The sequence below is a fragment of the Hemitrygon akajei genome, chromosome 1 (genome assembly GCF_048418815.1).
Source record: "Hemitrygon akajei chromosome 1, sHemAka1.3, whole genome shotgun sequence".
Classification (NCBI taxonomy): Eukaryota; Metazoa; Chordata; class Chondrichthyes; order Myliobatiformes; family Dasyatidae; genus Hemitrygon; species Hemitrygon akajei.
The window spans coordinates 47,588,210-47,606,647 of NC_133124.1; the positions used below are offsets into that span (position 1 = coordinate 47,588,210).

At 39.4% G+C, this 18,438-nt stretch overlaps 1 protein-coding gene across 3 annotated transcripts in view; it reads left to right on the forward strand.

Moving 5' to 3' along the window:
• Positions 1-18,438, forward strand: part of LOC140726325 (peroxidasin homolog) — a 472,802-nt gene that overhangs the window by 123,787 nt on the left and 330,577 nt on the right. For all 3 annotated transcript variants that reach the window (XM_073042565.1, XM_073042575.1, XM_073042584.1), the window contains exon 2: positions 18,358-18,429. In XM_073042565.1, the coding sequence (XP_072898666.1) occupies positions 18,358-18,429 (72 nt within the window). The remainder of the gene's footprint in view (positions 1-18,357; positions 18,430-18,438) is intronic.

Sequence of the window (18,438 nt, forward strand, 5' to 3'; positions counted from 1 at the left end):
ACAATTAATTTCTACCTTTTGAGCAAGTACCCAGGTGCACTGTTTGAAAACCTAATGGCACAAATTCACAAATCTTGAGCCACTGTTCATATTTCAACAATGGTAATGCAGTTTTAAGGAAAGATTTGTACATTTTCCGGCAAGGATGCAGTTTCTGAAAAGCTTCAAGGTGCATTTAAGAGTTCTCAGAAATTCTAATATTCTACTGATGGACACAGGATACTGGAGTCTAATAGAACCTGAAGATGCAGTGGCGCTGACTGGAAGCAGAAAGTCCTAGAGTCAGTGTGTTATATAGCACAGGAAAAGCCATTTGCCCCAGCTCAATCATGCCGACTAAGCGATCTTTCTAAGTTCATCCCATTTGCTTGCATTTGGCCGATGTCCCTCTAAATGTTTTCTATCCACGAATTTGTCCAAAGTCAATTAAACATTGCAAAACAATTACTGTATTTAAAACAGCAGTCAGAAAAAGGTAAAATTATGCTTGCTACAGTATATACCTTTGAAAGTCTATAGTGCTTTGCAATTCTTGTGCCTCTGCAGGCACAGTATCATTTTTCCCAGTACCCTTCAGATGTAGCTCAATATATCAGTGTAGCTCATCTTTATGAAAGATTTATCACTTATTGAAATGCAACATTTGTATTCTGTATCTATACTGAAAATGTATTTTTAATATTTCAGAAACATCAGCAGTTTGCCTCCAAAAATAACTGATACTTAGAGCATTTTTACCAGAGGTAATGAATAACCTGTGAAGCTCTTGTTCATTTTCTTTACATTGATGAATCAGTTTATGATTGATGTGCTTGATAAATTTTAACAAAGTGAGCATTCTCAACAATCTCTCACTGAATGCCAGAAAAACCAAAGAGCTGGTGATTGCCTGCAGGAGGAGGAAACCAGAGGCCAATGAGCCAGTCCTCATAAGGGGATCAAAGGTGGAGATGGTTGGTAACTTAACATTTCTTGGTGTTATCATATCAGAGAATCTGTCCTGGGACCAGCATCTAAGTGCCAATACAAAGAACCTCTCCTCTCTTAGAAGATTGTGTGGATTCAGCATGCTGTCATCAAAAACTTTGACAATCTTCTATAGATGCACTGTGGAGAATATTCTGACTGGTTGCATCAAGGCCTGGTATGGAAGCACCAATGCACAAGAGCAGAAATGTCTACAAAAAGCAATGGATATAGCCCAGTCTATTAGAAGCAAAGCCCTCCCGTATTGATTACATCTAGAAGGAGTGTTGCCACAAAAAAGCGGCACCTATCATCAGGGACATCCCACCATCCAGGTCATGCATCCTCTCCCTGCAGCCATCGGGAAGGAGTTTGAGGAGCATTAGGTCGCATGCTACCAAGTTCAACCATCAGGATTCTGAGCCATTGTGGATAACTTCACTCACCTCTGCTCTGAACTGATTCCACAGCCTATGGACTAACTTTCAAGAACTCTACAGTTCATCTTCTCAGTACTGTCTATCTATCTATTTATTTTTAATATTTGCACAACTTGTTTCTTTTGCACAATGTTTGTCTGTCAGCTTTTGTGTGTAGTTTTTCATTGATTCTATTGTATTTCTCTTTTACTTTTCAAATGCCTGCAAGAAAATTAATCTCAGGTTTGTATATGGTGATATATATGTACTTTGATAATAAATTTACTTTGAACTTTGTCTTGCATGAAAACTTTCAAAACAATCATATTTAAATTTTTAAAGGCTTACATAAAAAGTTTAATGTTGAAAACAGTTTTTATTAACTTTATATTAATTTTAGTTAAATTGTGCATAGCATTAACAATGTTACCAGGTAATAATTACAAAAGTTGTGGATCACTGCAATGATAGTCATTAACTCCTTGCCAAAGGCGATAATTTCAATCTATCTCTTGTTCAGTGATGACTTTTAGGAATGTTGGGGCAAGAACACACAAGTCTTTGTTAGAGATTCTCCACACAGAGAGTTTGAGATTTCAATCATGGCACTGTGGGTGGCTGCCACATCAAGTGCAGGCATTTCTCTCCAGGAAGAGAAAGAGGAAAAACATAGATCAATCATTCTGTTGAATATCTCTGCTTTAAAAAAAAAGAATTCTTTAACTTAACTGCTTTAATGCTGGAAGAGCTTGGCCTATTACCAATGTACCTGGTCTTATGGTCAACAATAACATAAGTATGACATGTATGTCTTGTTAATATCTGAGTAATTGTGAATAGTTGTGAATAGTTTCTCTGAGAAGTAGGATCTGATATTCCAGAATGAGTTCTTCTTTTGAGTCCTGACGAAGGGTCTCGACCCGAAACATCAAGAGCGCTTCTCCCTACAGATGCTGCCTAGCCTGCTGTGTTCTACCAGCATTTTGTGTGTGTTGTTGTTTGAGTTCTTCTTACACACTTTCATACTATGGGAGAGATTGGAAGAAAAAACAGAGTTTAGATTTGGGGAATTTAGGAAACAGATAGAACTTAGATTAGATGCAGATTAAGATGGCATTGCTGGAGACGGGCAACAGTTTACTGGCAGTTCATGCAAACAATGAAGAGTCAAGTGAAGAGGAGGTTGAATCGAGGGTTGAGGCGGGCTGGTGTGAGGTCGAGGCATGTTCAAGGAGAAGTGGTCTGAGGGAGGTCAAGGCATGTTGAGATGGAGTATGAGTCAGAGCAGGTGGAGCGGAGAAAAGTTGAAGCAGAGGAGTTTTGGAGCCTGTCCACCTGAATCGAGAGTGAGGTCTGATCAATGTAAGCACTGGACAAGTTTGGAAAGATCGGCTCGGGTCCCAGCCCAGAGCGTATTGATGCGGCAGGGCTTGGATATTAGTGAGGGGAATGATCTGATGTTTGGACAAGTTAGATGTGGGGCCAGATGGTTTGGAAAGGCAGAGAGTCAGGCTGAGAGGTGAAGTTGGGCCATTTCTGCTCACTGCTCCACGATGTTTACTCTGCTCTCCGTGGCACTGAGGCCAAGGCTGTGGAGCTGCTCTACTCACTTCTGTTCTGAATGTTGCTGCTTGTTTCACTGTTTGCACAACTTGTGTTTCTTTCTGCACATTAGGAGCTTGTTGATCTTCTTTTAATGGGCTCTTTTGGGTTTCTTGTTTTGTGGCTAGCTGTAAGGAGATGAATCTCAAGGTTGTATAATTTGTACATGCTCTGATCATATATGTACCTTGAGCTTTGAACTTTTAACTTTGAGGAGGCAGTGTGCACAAATTTAGTGGTAAATCTTTGTGTTCAAGTAGCAAGTGTCAAAGAGGAAGGGTATCCAAATTTCACATTTGTGGCACAGAGCAATGTAAAATGGGTCAGAATTAATTGGCAATGCCAACCTCTGTGCAGTGGCAAGTCCAAGTAACACTGTGCATGTGATGAGTTTGTAATGAACAGTGAGATAAGCGACAATAGAGCACTGAAATTTTCTAATAAAACTTTAATAGAAGTTTTTACATTTCAGACAACGAATCCATTTTCTCATATCTTATAATATTATTCAAAGCTAGAAAGAATTAAACCAGGCCATCGAACAAAGATGCACAGTTTCATCTCTCTAAAGTTTCCTTATTCTCAGAGATTGTTTTGTTTGATATAATATTTCAAGGGAAAATCTCATCATTATCTTCTCATGGCAATTAGGGTTCAACAGTAAATGTAGCCACACCATCCATACCCTGAAAACCAGACTTAATTATTTTTTTAATTTCAAATTTAAAATGGATTTGTATCTACACTTTATTTGATGTTTTTTTTTATTACACTGGTTGAATTACTGTAATGGAGGCTGAATGCTATTGATGCTATTTTTGTGGATCATTTCAAATCTAGTACCTATTCTCTTCATTGGAAATGTGAGATGAGATTTTCAGCCACATCTGCCGGTAAAAATTGTTTAAAACAACTTAGGTTTCAATGAGATACAAAGCAATGTAGATTTAACATGCTGTTGTTGGCATGAAGGTGCACCGAGAATGCCAAAGACAGCATAGTAAATGCCATTCTTTTCAAGAGAAGTTTCCCTCTTAATATAAATATGGAATAGAATATGTGAAATCAGAGTCTCGATACTTTATTGATGTAATCTTTTACAGACCATCTCCCACATTTTCGATTCATGGGTCTAGACATTGGAATTTTAGACACTGATAACACTCTCTGATTGGCAAGAAAAAGAATACAGGCCACAATTCTCTATAATGATATTTAAATTCTGAAATATTGTGCCTTTGCACAAACAATTGAGATATTGTACCATGTCACCAAAGATACAGAGAAGTCACTGTGGCATGATGAATCTGGAAGAAATTAATGAATGCACAATTATTATGATTTTAGTTCTCATAAAAATTGGATTGTCTAATGACTATAACAATGAAAACTATAAAGGTTTCAATGTGTGTTGACACTAACATACATGAAGGATGCCTGCTTAGTTTAGGACCTGTTGTTAATTATCTTAATAGTTCAAGAGCTTTTCCTTTCTGACAATTTGCTGTACTGCAAGAGTACCTTTCATGTTTTCGGAACAAGAGAAGATGTATCTCATGGATCAATGTAGTTTGATTGATATGGAATTCTTTTTAGAACACTTTGAAGAAAGTGTCAACCTACTACCTACTTATTAACACACACCAAATGACACACCATTGTGCTCATTCATGCATTTAAGAGAGATTAAAAAATACTTGCTGAAATGTTCCAATTGCTCAACTCTGTCTAAAGAGTTAAATGGGGCATATGCTGAAGTTGATTTTGAGTTCTGTCTTGATGAGGTTTCCTGTAGGAAAATGCCTGCTGTGATTTTGAGGCCGCTACTTTGTTTATGCTCCACAGGCAAGCAGTAGGTCGCTATGAAAAGGCTCACCCCAACTCCAACCCTCCCTCCTCCACACACTTACCCTACTGAGCATGTTTACACCCCAGCATGAGGCTTAAATAATATTCCCATTGAGTAAAATAACCAGCCATGATCTGTTCCTTTGATTTAGCATCTTCTTGCTCATTATCTAACTCTTCCTCATCTTCTTCACCCTTCTGTTGATTCTGTAAAGGAAGTCCCTATATGCAATGCCTTGACTTGCCTTGGCTTGGAACTGGCTAACGATGTAATAAACTGGTTAGAGATTGACAAAAAGAAAGTCAAGAAGAATTAATGGAAAATAACTAACACCAGGACCAACACTTAATGTTCCCATGTCAAAGAATTGTGAGGTATTTAATTGAAGTACTAAAATATTTGGAAAAATGTCATACACCTTTGTGAAAACTGCATGATAAACATCAAATGTCTATTGACCCATCTTCAAAAGCTTTCATGTGTATTTACATCCGGCAGCAAGGACAAATGCTTCAGACTCCTCCATGATGTCAGTGGAGAGAAGAAAATTATTATATTTAAAACAAAAGCATAATCATTGCGTTAGCGCCTGGTCAGCTCCCAGTAAATGATTTAATAGATGCTTAAAGCCATGCATTGAGTAGTATGATTTCCAGGTATATGGGCTTTGTGTGATGGAGCAGATCTGGATGAAGACAGGACCATGCACCTGTTTATTGTGGTGAACTGAGGCTGGTCATTCAGTAACCTGACACTATTTGCAGAGAAAATAATGGTGAAGCAAATAACACTTACGTATGCAGAAATGCCACAGCAACCAGACTAGAGCCAGTGTGTGCTTAAATGTGGAAATCTAAAAGTTGTTGTTGGAGTCATGCCACTTAAATTATAAACTTTCCTAAAGTGGTATTTTGTTGAGGCTCCCATTCAAATATATTGGCCAGAACACACCATGATGTACCATGATGATAGTGAGAGGGCAATTTGCCTCAGAAATCTAAAATAAATGAGTTCAATTCTAGGATTTTTTTTCAATAATATGAAAATGCTAATTACTGCCAGGTAACGTATCTCAATGTGCATTAAAAATATAAAACTGATGATGCTGGATATCTGAAAAAGAAATAAAAAGCTTTGACAATCCTCAACAAGTAGGACAGCTTTTGTGAGAGTGTTAATGTTTTAAAGTCAAAGTCATGTTTACTGTCATGTGTAGAAGAACATATAGCACATATGCCGTGAAAAAGCTACTTGCAGGTACAGAGCATCAGGTAAGCAGCATTCGCAAGAAAAACACATGCATAAATTATACAAAGCAACATACACAAAATGCTGGAGGAACTCAGCAGATCAGACAGCATCTATGGAAAAGAGTAAACAGTTGAGTTTCGGGCAAAGACCCTAGGGCCTTAGTTGACTGTTTATTTGTTTCCATTGACGCTGCCTGACCTACTAAGTTCCTCCAGCATTTTGTGAGTGTTGCATTGGATTTCCAGCATCTGTTGACTTACTTGAATTGATAAATTATAAACAATTTTTACAAAAAAGAACACAATTAGATAAAAAAAAATAAAGTTCATTGTAGTGCAACATGGTCATGGGATGCTATATTGAGCTAGCAATCAGGTTTGTGCACGTTGGTTCAAGAACCAGAGGATTGAAGGGGAAGAGTTATTCTTGAACCTGAGCTAATCAAATGCTGTAAACACATCCACTAAACCAGAATTGTAACAACTAAATATGCAGGAAATATTCCAAAGGTCAAGGACTTAATCCTATAATTTTATGTTAATTGCTTCAGGGCTGCAGAATCGAACCTTTTGTTGAGTAGTAATGAATTGAACAGTGCTTGATTATAATGGGAAGAATAAAAAACCCGATGTCTTTCCCTCAACTATTTTGTATCATTGCGTTTATTCTTGTTTTTTTCTTAAATCTTTTGTTATTTTTATTAGTTTCACTGTTGCTGCTTTGTTGCTTGATATGTTCTGTTCCGTTGTGTTCTGTGTTGTTCTGCTAAACATTGTGGGCTATTTTTGAGGCGGAATGTGTGGCGACCCTGTAGGCTATTTCCAGCACATCCTTGGATGCGTTGGTTGTTAACGCAAATGAAACATTTCACTCTATGTTTCAATGTACAAGTGACAAATAAACTGAATCAAAGTAATGAACCTAGTGATGTGGGACCTGAACCGTCGGTACCTTCTGCTCGATGGTAGCTGTGAGAAGATGGCATACCCCAGACGGTGGAGATCTTTGCTTTCTTGAGACAGTACCTTGTAGAAACTTTTGGTGGTGGGGAAGGTTGTGCCCATAATGTATTGAACTGAGTCCACTGCTCTCTGCAGCTTCTTACTTTCCTGTGCATTCAAATTGCCGTAGCAGACCATGGTGCAACCAGTCAGGCCAATGACCTGAAATATTAATTGTCTACATAGTTGCTACCAAACCCATGGAGATTTTCCAACCTGACTTCATAAGACCTAGGAGCAGAGTTAGGCCATTCATCCATCGAATCTGCACCACCATTCTATCATGGCTGATTCTAGATCCCACTCAAGCCCATACACCTGCCTTCTCACCATATCCTTTGATGCCCTGACCGATTAGGAAACTATCAACTTCTGCCTTAGGCCATGGACTTGGCCTACACCGCAGTCTGTGCCAGAGCATTCCACAGATTCACAACTCTTTGGCTATAAAAATTCCTCCTCATCTCTGATGCAAAAGGTCACCCCAAATTTTGAGGCTGTGCCCTCTAGTACTGGATACCCCCACCATAGGAAACATCCTCTGGACATCCACCTTTATCTAGTCCTTTCAACATTGGGTTGGTTTCAATGAGATTCCCTCCCGTATTCGTGTAAATTCCAGAGTACAGGCCCAAAGTTGCCAAACACTCCTCATATGTTAACCCTTTAATTCATGGAATCATCCTCATGAACCTTCTCTGGACTCTCTCCAATGACAACACATTCTTTCTAAGATATGGGGCTTAAAATAGTTGACATTACTCCAAGTGCGAGTCTTAAAAAGGCACAGCATTATCTCTTTGCTTCTATATTCTATTCCCCTTGAAATAAATGCCAACTGAATTTGCCTTCCTTACTACAGACTCAACCTGTAAATTAACCTTCTGGGAGTCTTGCACTCCTAAGTCCCTCTGCACATCTGATGTTTGAATTTTCTCCCCATTTGGATAATAGTCTGCACTATTGATCCATTTACCAAAATACATTATCATACATTTCCCAAAACTGTATTCCATCTGCCAATTCTTTGCCCATTCTTCCACTTTGTCTAAGTCGTGCTGCATTCACTCTGCTTTCTCAGAACTACCTATCCCTCCACCTATCTTCATATCATCTGCAAACTTTACCTCAAAGCCATCAATTCCATTATCTAAATCCTTGACAAACAATTTGACATTTGCAATTTTCCAGTCCTCCGGGACCATGGCAGAATAAGGTGATTCTTGAAAGATCATGACCAATGCATCTGTTATCTCTTCAACAACTTCTCTCAGGATTCCAGGATGTAGTCTATCCTGTCCAGATATCTTATCCACCTTAAGACCTTTGAGTTTGCTTAGCACTTTTTCCTTTGTAATAGCAATGGCTCTCACTCCTGCTCCTTGACACTCACAAACCTCTGGCACACTGCTTATGTCTTTCACAGTGAAGACTGATGCAAAGTACACATTAGGTTCATCTGCCATTTCTTTGTCCCCCATTACTACCTCTCCAGCATCATTTTCCAGTGGTCCTACATCTACTCTCACCTCCTTTTTAATCTTTATATAACTGAAAAAACTTTTGGTATCCTGCTTTGTATCATTGATTAGTTTGCCCTTATATTTAATCTTTTCTCTCCTTATAGATTTTTTATGATTGTATATAATTTTAATTTCTATTTTTTTCAGAATCTCTGTTCCATGATCAAATCTCTTTGTGTTTTATGGTGGTTTGATGATTGGGCTTCCATTTAGAATTTTACAATGCCTCATTTGAATAGCTAAGAAAGTACACTGTCAACTGTTCTATTCGCTCAGTCCCCACTGTCCTGTATATCCACCTCACATGCCCAGCAATTCCTACTGCAAAAAGTTATTCCCATGATTGGAGCAAAGGAACGTCTAACTGGCAGCAGACACTGGTCATTTCTCATCTGCAGCTAAGTTCAGAGATGTGTAGCTTGTGTCTTTTTTTTCATATTGTGGAAAGATTATAATGGTGAAATCTTCCTGCAGGAATGAAGAAGCAAAGAGTGTAGATTCACACCATTCTTAGATTATGTGCATGAAATGGGTTGAGTCAAAGAGAAACATTTGCTTTTTACACTGTTCAAGTCTTTTGCTAAAGTAAATACTCAATGCTCACTACTGTGCAAGAGTGCGTGCCTTGAGAAACTATTTATTTCGTTTTATGGATGATGTCCCACTTCAGAAAGCACAGTAGCACTCTTTGTAAATGGAGCTGTAGCTTGATGAAAGTCGTCATTTTGTTGATCTTTGATTGCCTAGTGATGTCAGCGGGTCACCGATCTGCTAGAATTTCCCAAGCAGCTTTTCCCAGAAGGCAGTCCAATATGTCTATTGCTTACAGTGACTACAGATTTTCTAGTAAATAATTTTAGCTGCAGCAATCAGCTGCAAATGTGATATTTGAGTTAATGGTCTTTCTTGCTGCGTGGAACATGAGTCTCACTAATGAGCTAGCAGTAGGCTCATACTGCTGCGTTCCTTTTCACCATTTTCATTACAGCTGTATTGAAATATTCCAGGCAGACACCGAGTATCATGAGAAGACAAGACACAGTATGTCTAAGTTGTAGCTAAGGCAGCTGAAGATTAGATTAAACCTCATTTTTGTGATAGTTTGATTGAATCATACAGCACGGAACGACGATGCTGTCGGAAGTGCAGCCATCGTGCACTGGTGCCGCACCCCTCCCACTGCAATGTCTCCACACCTGCCCACCAGCTGGTCAGTGCTGCACCCTCTGCCTAGGCCGACCTGACAAACCCATCTTGTGGGTGCTCGCCGAGCTGTCTCCTGTAACTGCCCCCCGCTGAAATAAGTCTCCCCCCCACCTTTACCGACCCCTCTGCAGTTACTGGATTCTCGCCTTGTTTCCAACCCCACATCTATGGGGCTCTTCACCATTTTCTGCCTAGCTGAGACCTTTTCCCCTCAGAACCAATCTGCTGACTGATATCCTTCCCTCATCCCAGTACTCTTCCCTTCTCCCCATTACGGTGCTGATCTTTCTCCGGATCCCAGAACTGAACCCACCTCCCATTACCGGCTGCTCTGCCTGACCTCGAGTACTGCTCTCCCCAGGTGACTCCTCCAGGCATGGTACCTCCTCTCCCCCAAAACTGATCACCCAATGCCGAACCACTCCCCCCATTTCGTTCTCTTACCCCGTTCACTATCCCCCTGATCCCGCTATCCTCCTATACCTCTGAAACTGACACCCTTCCCCACTGACTCTCTCACCAGAGGGGAAGCCACTGTGAAAGAGGCTGTCACTCTAGAGTGGGGTTGGACAACCACTCTGCAATGTGCAGATAGCCCCAGGTCTACAACCCCAAGAACCATCAGAAAGACACCATTATCTCTTGAGACATACAGGTGCCGACTGAGAACATGGAACAGTATAGCATTGGAATAGGATGTGCAGTCCACAATGTCATGTCAACCTAATTATATTAATAATCAAATGCCCAAATAAACATTTCCCTTCTGCTCACACAGTGTCCATGTCCTCCTATTTCCTGTTTGTCCCTGTGTTCCTGTGCTCATCTAAGAGCCTCTTGAACACCTGTATTCCATTTGCCTCCACCACACCTCAGGTAGTGCATTCCAGGCACTCATCACTCCCTCTGTGAAAAAAACTTACCCTCACATCTTCTTTGTATCTACCCTCTCTTGTTTTAAATGCATGCCTTCTGATATTAGAGATTTCAACCCTAGTAAAAGTAGTCTACTCTATCTATACTTCATATAATCTTATAAACCTCCAGCAGATCTCCCATCAGCCTAAATCGCTCCAGGCAAAACTACACAGCTTGTTCAACCTCTCCTTATAGCACATATCCTCTTTCAAGGCAGCATTCCTGGCAAATCTCTTCTGTACCCTCTTCAAAACCTCTTCATCCTTTTTATAATGGGGTGACTAGAAGTCAATGCAATACTACAGATGTAGTCTAACTAGAGTTAGATAAAGCTGCAGAATAATTCCTTGACTAATAAAGCGAAGTACGATGTATATCTTCTTTACCATCCTGTCAACCTGTGCAGCCACTTTCAGGGAGCTGTGGGTATAGACTGCATGACCCTTCTGCACATCAACACTGCTAACAATTTTGCCATTAACAGTATACTGTCCCTTTACGTTTGATCTTCCAAAGTGCAACACCTCACATTTGGCCAGGATAAATATCTGCCATTTCTGCAACTGATCTATGATTTGCTAGCCTTCTGTACCCTCCATAGCACCACCAATCTTTGCATTGTCTGCAAATTTATTAACCCATCCATCTATGTTTTTATCAGGTCATTTATATAGAAGTCCCAGCATTGATTCCTGTGAAACACCACTAGCCACAGACCTCCAGACAGAACAAGTCCCATCAACCACTACCTTCATCAATCATTTTTGGCACACATCAAAAAATTCAATCAAGTTAGTAAGACATGACTTCTATGTTGATCCCGTGTGTCTTAATCTTATAGATGAGCCTCCTATGAGGGACCTTGTCAAACACCTTACTAAAATCCCTATAGACAACATCAACAGTTCTACCTTCATCAATCACTGTTCGCAACTCATCAAAAAATACAATCAAGTTAGTAAGACATGATTTGCTCTGCACAAAGCCATGCTGATGGTCCTTAATTAAGCTATAGTTTTCCAAATGTTCATAACTCCAATAAATTCAAAATGTTCTCAGCAAAATCAAGATCTTTATTTTTACATGATTTACCATTCTTTTCATATCACATGGCAATTTAAAAATCAAACATGCATTATTATTGTGCAGTTATTTGATACAGGTGTTAGTACTTGTTCATTTTGCATGTTACTGATCCTTTTTAAATTCATTTTTTCAAAGTGTAGAGGTCATGCTCATGCGTAATTGAGTCTTAGGAAGTAGTAGTGGATACAATTTTACAAAATTTGATGCTGATGTGGGAACTACAGAAACATTTTTATCCAGTCGACCATAGAGAAGTTAAGACTTTCTTCAGTTCTCCTCTCCTACTGGCCTCAAATACACTCCTCAAATTCAGCATGATATTATCTGTTTGAAGGACAATAGACAATATCTTCAGTGGGTGTCAGATCCAGATGTTCAGAGGACATTATTAACATTATTTACAGCCTTTTTTGACCATAAACATGCCTTTGATTCATCAAGAGGACTTACAGAGAAACTTTCTGAAATGTATCTTTCCTCAGAAATGTGTCCTTCTCTGTGAATACTTAAAAAGTCTACACTCTTCAGGACTTGAATGAGTTTGCAATGGATTCTACAAACAATGTGATCACAATGTAGACCAGTGACAAGAAATCCTGTGTCATTGTCCCTGTTTTTCTCTCAGTCATACATAGTACAATACCACATTCCATCTCCATGGTTGAATGGAGCTAATCAGCCGGGCAAATGGAAAACTACGAATGTGGCCTTGACTCCAGATTGAACATTCACAACCAAATACACTCTTCTTCACTGAAAAAAAATGGCTGTAGCCATTTGCAGAGTAGTTTGTAAAATACCTGCATTGAGTGTTAGGCTTCTGAACGCAGGCTTAGCAGTGTTCCTTGGATATTGTTGAAGAATCTTCATCATACATTGTGAGCAGCACTCTTCTAGTATAGAATTAGTGCAAGTATAACACCCATCAGATCCTTAGACAGCAGTTTTGTGCCTAATGCTGCATGAAATAGTTAAACTCCTGGAGGAAATTGATGCTGCTTTTGCAATCACTATTTCCACCATTCTTTTCCTACTTGGCATATGGTTCACATTCCTTGTTGAGCTGTTCTCAGGAGCCAGCCATTTTGATTTTAACTATCTCATGCGGAGAAAGAGTAAATTTAGAAATTTTCCACCATAGGGTGCACCTGAATCAGACATTGAGGTAGTAATACGTTTAAAAACATCAAATAGTTATCTTAACTTTTTATGTTGCTCCATCCTGATCATCAACAACATCACCAGTTTCAATTTACTCTGAAACTAGCATCTAATAGCTCCCAAACGCTCACAACTAATTAGATTTAACTGATGAAGTGTAATAGAGAGCAGGACAAGAACATCACTGAACACAAAATCAGTTGCCAAATCCATTTCAAAATATGGCCACAATGCTGGAAAATTGACCTCATTCTTTATTGTCTTTCTGGGATACTTTCTGCAATAAGTGTACCTCCTTGTTCCAGCTGACAATGACATTGTTGCACCATGCCCAGTAGAGTCAGATGGTAATCCAAGCCTTGCGTGCCACGTGAGCCAGGATTGAACTCCTGCATTGTGACTGTTCTTCGTTGTTTCAGGTGAAGAGGAGTCCAGCGAAGAGAGTCAGCCAGTTGGTTGGGCAGTCACCCTGAGAGTTATGATTGAAGACTTGGTGTGTTTGGTTACATTCAGATCCCTCTGGTAACTGCCAGCTGAAGCTGGTGGTTGCATATCATGGCCAGATTTCAGTATTCAATGATTTGGATAATTGGAGCTACTGATTAACTGAATGATTTGGAGTTTGTAAGAATTTTGTGAAGGGCAGTGGGCGGCTAGTCAGTATAAGGTAACAATGGCAAAAAGCTGTCATTTTGAAGTCTTTCTGAGTCTTATATTATCCTCATCAGATTTTGCTGAGTATGACGCCTGTAGCTCACAATTCCAGTCTAAGCAATATTGACACTTACGGGTTGCTGTACACATCTGGCAGATGCCTCAGTAATAATGTTGTTAAAGGAATAATCGTAGAGTATTTGAGGAAATAGTGAATCATTGCCTTTAAAACCCTTGTCCTGGTAGAGTGGTTTTGCGTACTGTTACGCCTGCGCCCCAACTCTGAGGGGCTGAAGGGTAGAAAGTAGCCCCCTCCTTTTTGAGAATCGCAAGATCGCTATTAATTCAGGTCAGGAGACCCAGGAAATGAGAGAGAGACGCAGAATCTACAGGGGGTTTGGAATGTCCTGGCCCTCAGCGATTTCAAAGCCACAGCCACAGCCATTGTCTCTTGGAGACGGAATTGTGTATTGAGCGCTGTGCTATTCATCGATGCCCTCAAGGAATGACCAAAAGTGGGCTGGTTGAGGGGTGGCATCCTTCCAACCTGATTGACATCTGAGACCCCGTGAGTAAGGATAAAAGAGGGTCTGGGGAACAGCCCCTTTAGACGCACCAGAAGAAACGCTAGAAATCCTGTAACAGCGTAATAGCGAAACCGGTGGAAAGCCCACGTGCGTCCTTTTCCATTTGCCTCGGAATTGGTGGGCCTTACCATGGAAGAACGGCTTTAGCTAAAACAAAGGAGAAATCAGCCCCAACGACTCTCGAAGGATTGACATCATAAAAGGAATGGGCAAGTTTTAAACCCTCTCTCTTGACTCCAACCAAAGGCTGCAGCCTGCAGCTTGAATGAACTTGAGTGGCTTTCATATTTCCATCAGACAATACATTATCCCCTAGACAACGATAGAGTTATTTCTTATTGATTATTATTATACCCGCGCTTTTAGATTTAGTATTGATGACGTATATTATCTGTATGGTTGCATTGATATTATTTTTGTGTATTTTTATCAATAAATACTGTTAAAAATAGTACCATCAGACTTCAACGGGCCTCTCTATCTTTGCTGGTAAGTGACCCAGTTACGGGGTACGTAACAGTACTAAAACCTTCATGGAGGGAAAACCTATCATAGTTGAGGGGAAATCCACTGGATCAGCACATATAAACCATATTAGGAAGTTATACATGAAATTTTATCTTTAAAAATCAAAGGTTGCACTGAAAAATATTTGTGTTTACTGAGCTAATGTTCAAACACCTGTAGAATACTGTAGCTCAATTGGCAAATTATAGAGTGAATACATAAAGTCGCTTGAGAAAAGGAATGGAGCACTTAAGTATTCAAAAGAGTCTAATGACTGGAACTAACTCATTTGTATCAAGTTCTAACACCAATTATTTTAATGGGGTTGCAAACTTGTTTACTTTAATGCTTTGCAATTTCCGGGGACAAATAGCCAAATTCATTCTGTAACTAGTCTCATAATATGAATTCTATGGCAATTATTATTGTCTAGCCTTCTCTTGGGTAACATTTCATCAGCCTGGCTGTGAAACTCTTCACAAAATAAAACAAAGGACATAGAGAAGTCCTTGGGGAAGCATTGTAAATATTGATACATTTTTCAACAGAATTAAGTTCTTGGGAATTACAGTAAGTGCAGACTTAGCAGTAATGTTTCTTACTCGTGTCTTTCTAAAGTTCCTTTGTATACTTTGGGATTTTTATGAAATCAATGCTGTTGGAAAAATGAAAAGTGGAATATAAGATGTAATTTTAATACTTACTGGTTAGTTGTTGCATGATTTCATGTCTTTTTATATTGTTTGCAAGATACTTTTGTATTCACAGTATTGATATTTGACTTTACTCTGAGTTATTAATGAACTCAGAATCTTGCCTGCCTGTTTTGCATGTTGGATATTCGGAGTCAAGGTCAACAGGCTCGCTGGATGTCTCATCTATTACCAACAACAGACAATAGTTCCTGCAGAGTTCACTAATCTCTGTAGGAGTGTCTGTAGATAAAAGTGTGAGGTTAGGACTCTAAAATAGCCATGTTGTCATTTAAATGAGTATTTGATTGTACGTGACGCAGGACATAACGTTACTGCAGAGGAGACTTGGCAGAATGTTGCTTGGGATGGAATGTTTCAGCAATCAGGAGAGGCTGTATAAAGTGGGATTATTTTCCTGGGCATGAAGAAAACCGAAGGGTGCCTCAAAGAGGTACATGAAATTATGAGGGTAGGTAGCGTTGACAGTGACATATTTTTGCTCATGGCAGAGGTGTCAAAAATTAGAGGACGTAGGTTTAGGAGAAAGAGAAAGAGTTTTAGAAGGGATCTGAGGAAGACTTCTTTCATTCAAAGGATAGTTTAAGTTTGCACTGTGGTGACAGGTATACACAACATTTAAAAAGTACCTAGATGAGCACTTGACTCACAAAGGGATAGAAGGATACAGGCTGATTGTTCATGAATGGGATTAATAGAGGTGGGTAATTGATGGTCAGAATGGGCTTGATGGGCCAAAGGGCCTATTTCTGTACTGCAAGACTCGATAACTCTTTAACTCAAAATGTTACATATTCTTTAATGCAAAATTTTATATGAGATTTAATGTCAAAGTCTCCAGTTTTTAAAATTTTTTTTTTTGCATGCAGGATTAGGCTTCTGCTTGCAATCTCAATTCTTTTAAGTATTTTAGACATTTGCTAAATTACCAGAATTTGATATAGCGTTCCTGAATGCAGACACACTGAATTTTAGTAGCAGAATCAGAAACCATGGGGCTACAATTTAATGAGGAACTACTGGGAAGCATTAGTAAGCTGTTAAAGTAAGTGGTGGCGAAAGGGTAGAGAATATCAGCAGAATTCCTTCAATTTGGAAAGAAGTTCATATGGGCTCATGGTATTAGGTGTACGTGTTGAGAAAACCAGCACTATCTCCTGAATATTGCTGATCCCATGCAAGTGACTCTTAACTTCTACTCCAACATCAAAAGTAATTCATAAAGATTGCAATATAGGAAAATGATGTTTATTTATGGCTCTTCAATTTTAGTCTTCTGGTAATTGTAGATATTCATGGAAAATATGGTGTGAAGGGAATTACTTTATTACAGCACTTTGACCGACTCTTCTCACATTAAATGTATAGGAAATAGTACATTGGAAACATTGTTTATCAGCTTAATACAGGACATCCCTGAATAACAAACAGGTTCTGTTTTTACAAATGTCATTTCTCAGAGTCAGAATCAGGTTTATTATATTTTTTATTTGACATCAAATTTGTTGTGTTGTTGGCAGCAGTGCAGTGCAAAGACATAAAATTATTATAAATTACAAAATGAGTAAATAGTCCAAAATAGGAATAATGAGGTAGTTTAATGGACTGTTCAGAAATCTGATGGCTGAGGTGAGGAAGCTGTTTCTGAGTCATAGAGTGTGGCTTCAGATCCTCAAACTCCTGCCTGATGATAGTAATGAGAAGAGGGCCTATCTCAGATGGCAAGGGTTCCACCTTTCTGAAGCAGCAGCTCTCGAAGATGTCCTTGAAGGTAAGGAAGTTTATGATGGAGTCTACAACCCTCTGGTGCCTCTGGTGTTTCTGTGCATTGGTTCCTCCAGACCAGCCGGTGTTGCAACCAGTCAGAATACTCTCCACTGTAAATCTACAGAAATTTGCAAGAGCCTTTGGTGACGTACAAAATCCTTTAAAATTCCTCATGAAGTAGAGCTGCTGGTTTGCATTAATGTGTTGACCCCAGGACAGAACCTCTGAGATTCTGATACCTAGAAACCTGAAGCTGCTTACCCTTTCCACAACTGACCCCCAGTGAGGACTGGTATGTCTTCTATCGACTTCCCCTTCCTGAAGTCCACAATCAGTTCTTTGGTCTTGCTGACGTTGAGTGCAAGGTTGTTGTTGCAACACCACTCAATCAGCTGATCCATCTCATACCTGTACACGTCCTTATCAGTATCTGAGATTTTACCAATAACAATAGTGTCATCTGCAAATTTATATTTAACGTTTAAGCTGTGACTTGCTACACCGTCTTGAGTATACAGGGTATAGCAGTGTGCTAAGCATGCATCTCTGTGGTGCGCCTGTGTAGATTGTCAATAAAGAGGGGATGTTATCACTGATCCAGACTGACTATCAACTACAATGAGGAAATTGAGAATCCTTTTACAGAGGGAAGTAAAAGACCTGGTTTACAAGCTTGGTGGATCAATATTGAGTGGATAATCGTATTGAACGCTGAACTGCAATCAATAGACTGCAGCCTGGCATATATTTTGCTGTTCTCCACGTGCTTTAAAGCAGAGCGGACCACCAGTGAGATTGTCCATGAGATTTTGTCCAGAAGATGGAAAATACACAAATGTTATTTGATATCCATTGTATGTATAATGAATGGCATTAAAAAAATCACATGACTGATAAGAAAGAACAATTAATAAAAATGGAGAGACAGACAGGCCAACAGAGAGGAAATTATTTCTACCATTTAAAGCAGCAAACGTGTATGTACATCAGATATCAGAAATTATTAATATTATGTGAGGTTGTTCATATTTAAGGCCGTCCACAAGTTGGGCACCTGTAATCTAGGCATGGCCTGTATCAGTTTTCTCTCGACATGGAGCCAAGCACTCCGAATGATCAATGTCTCAATCTTACTCTTTTCTTGTAGGGACCTGCGATTTAACAGGATTAGAGAGATTCCAACAGGAGCCTTTAAGAAGCAGAAGAACCTGAACACGTTGTAAGTGAT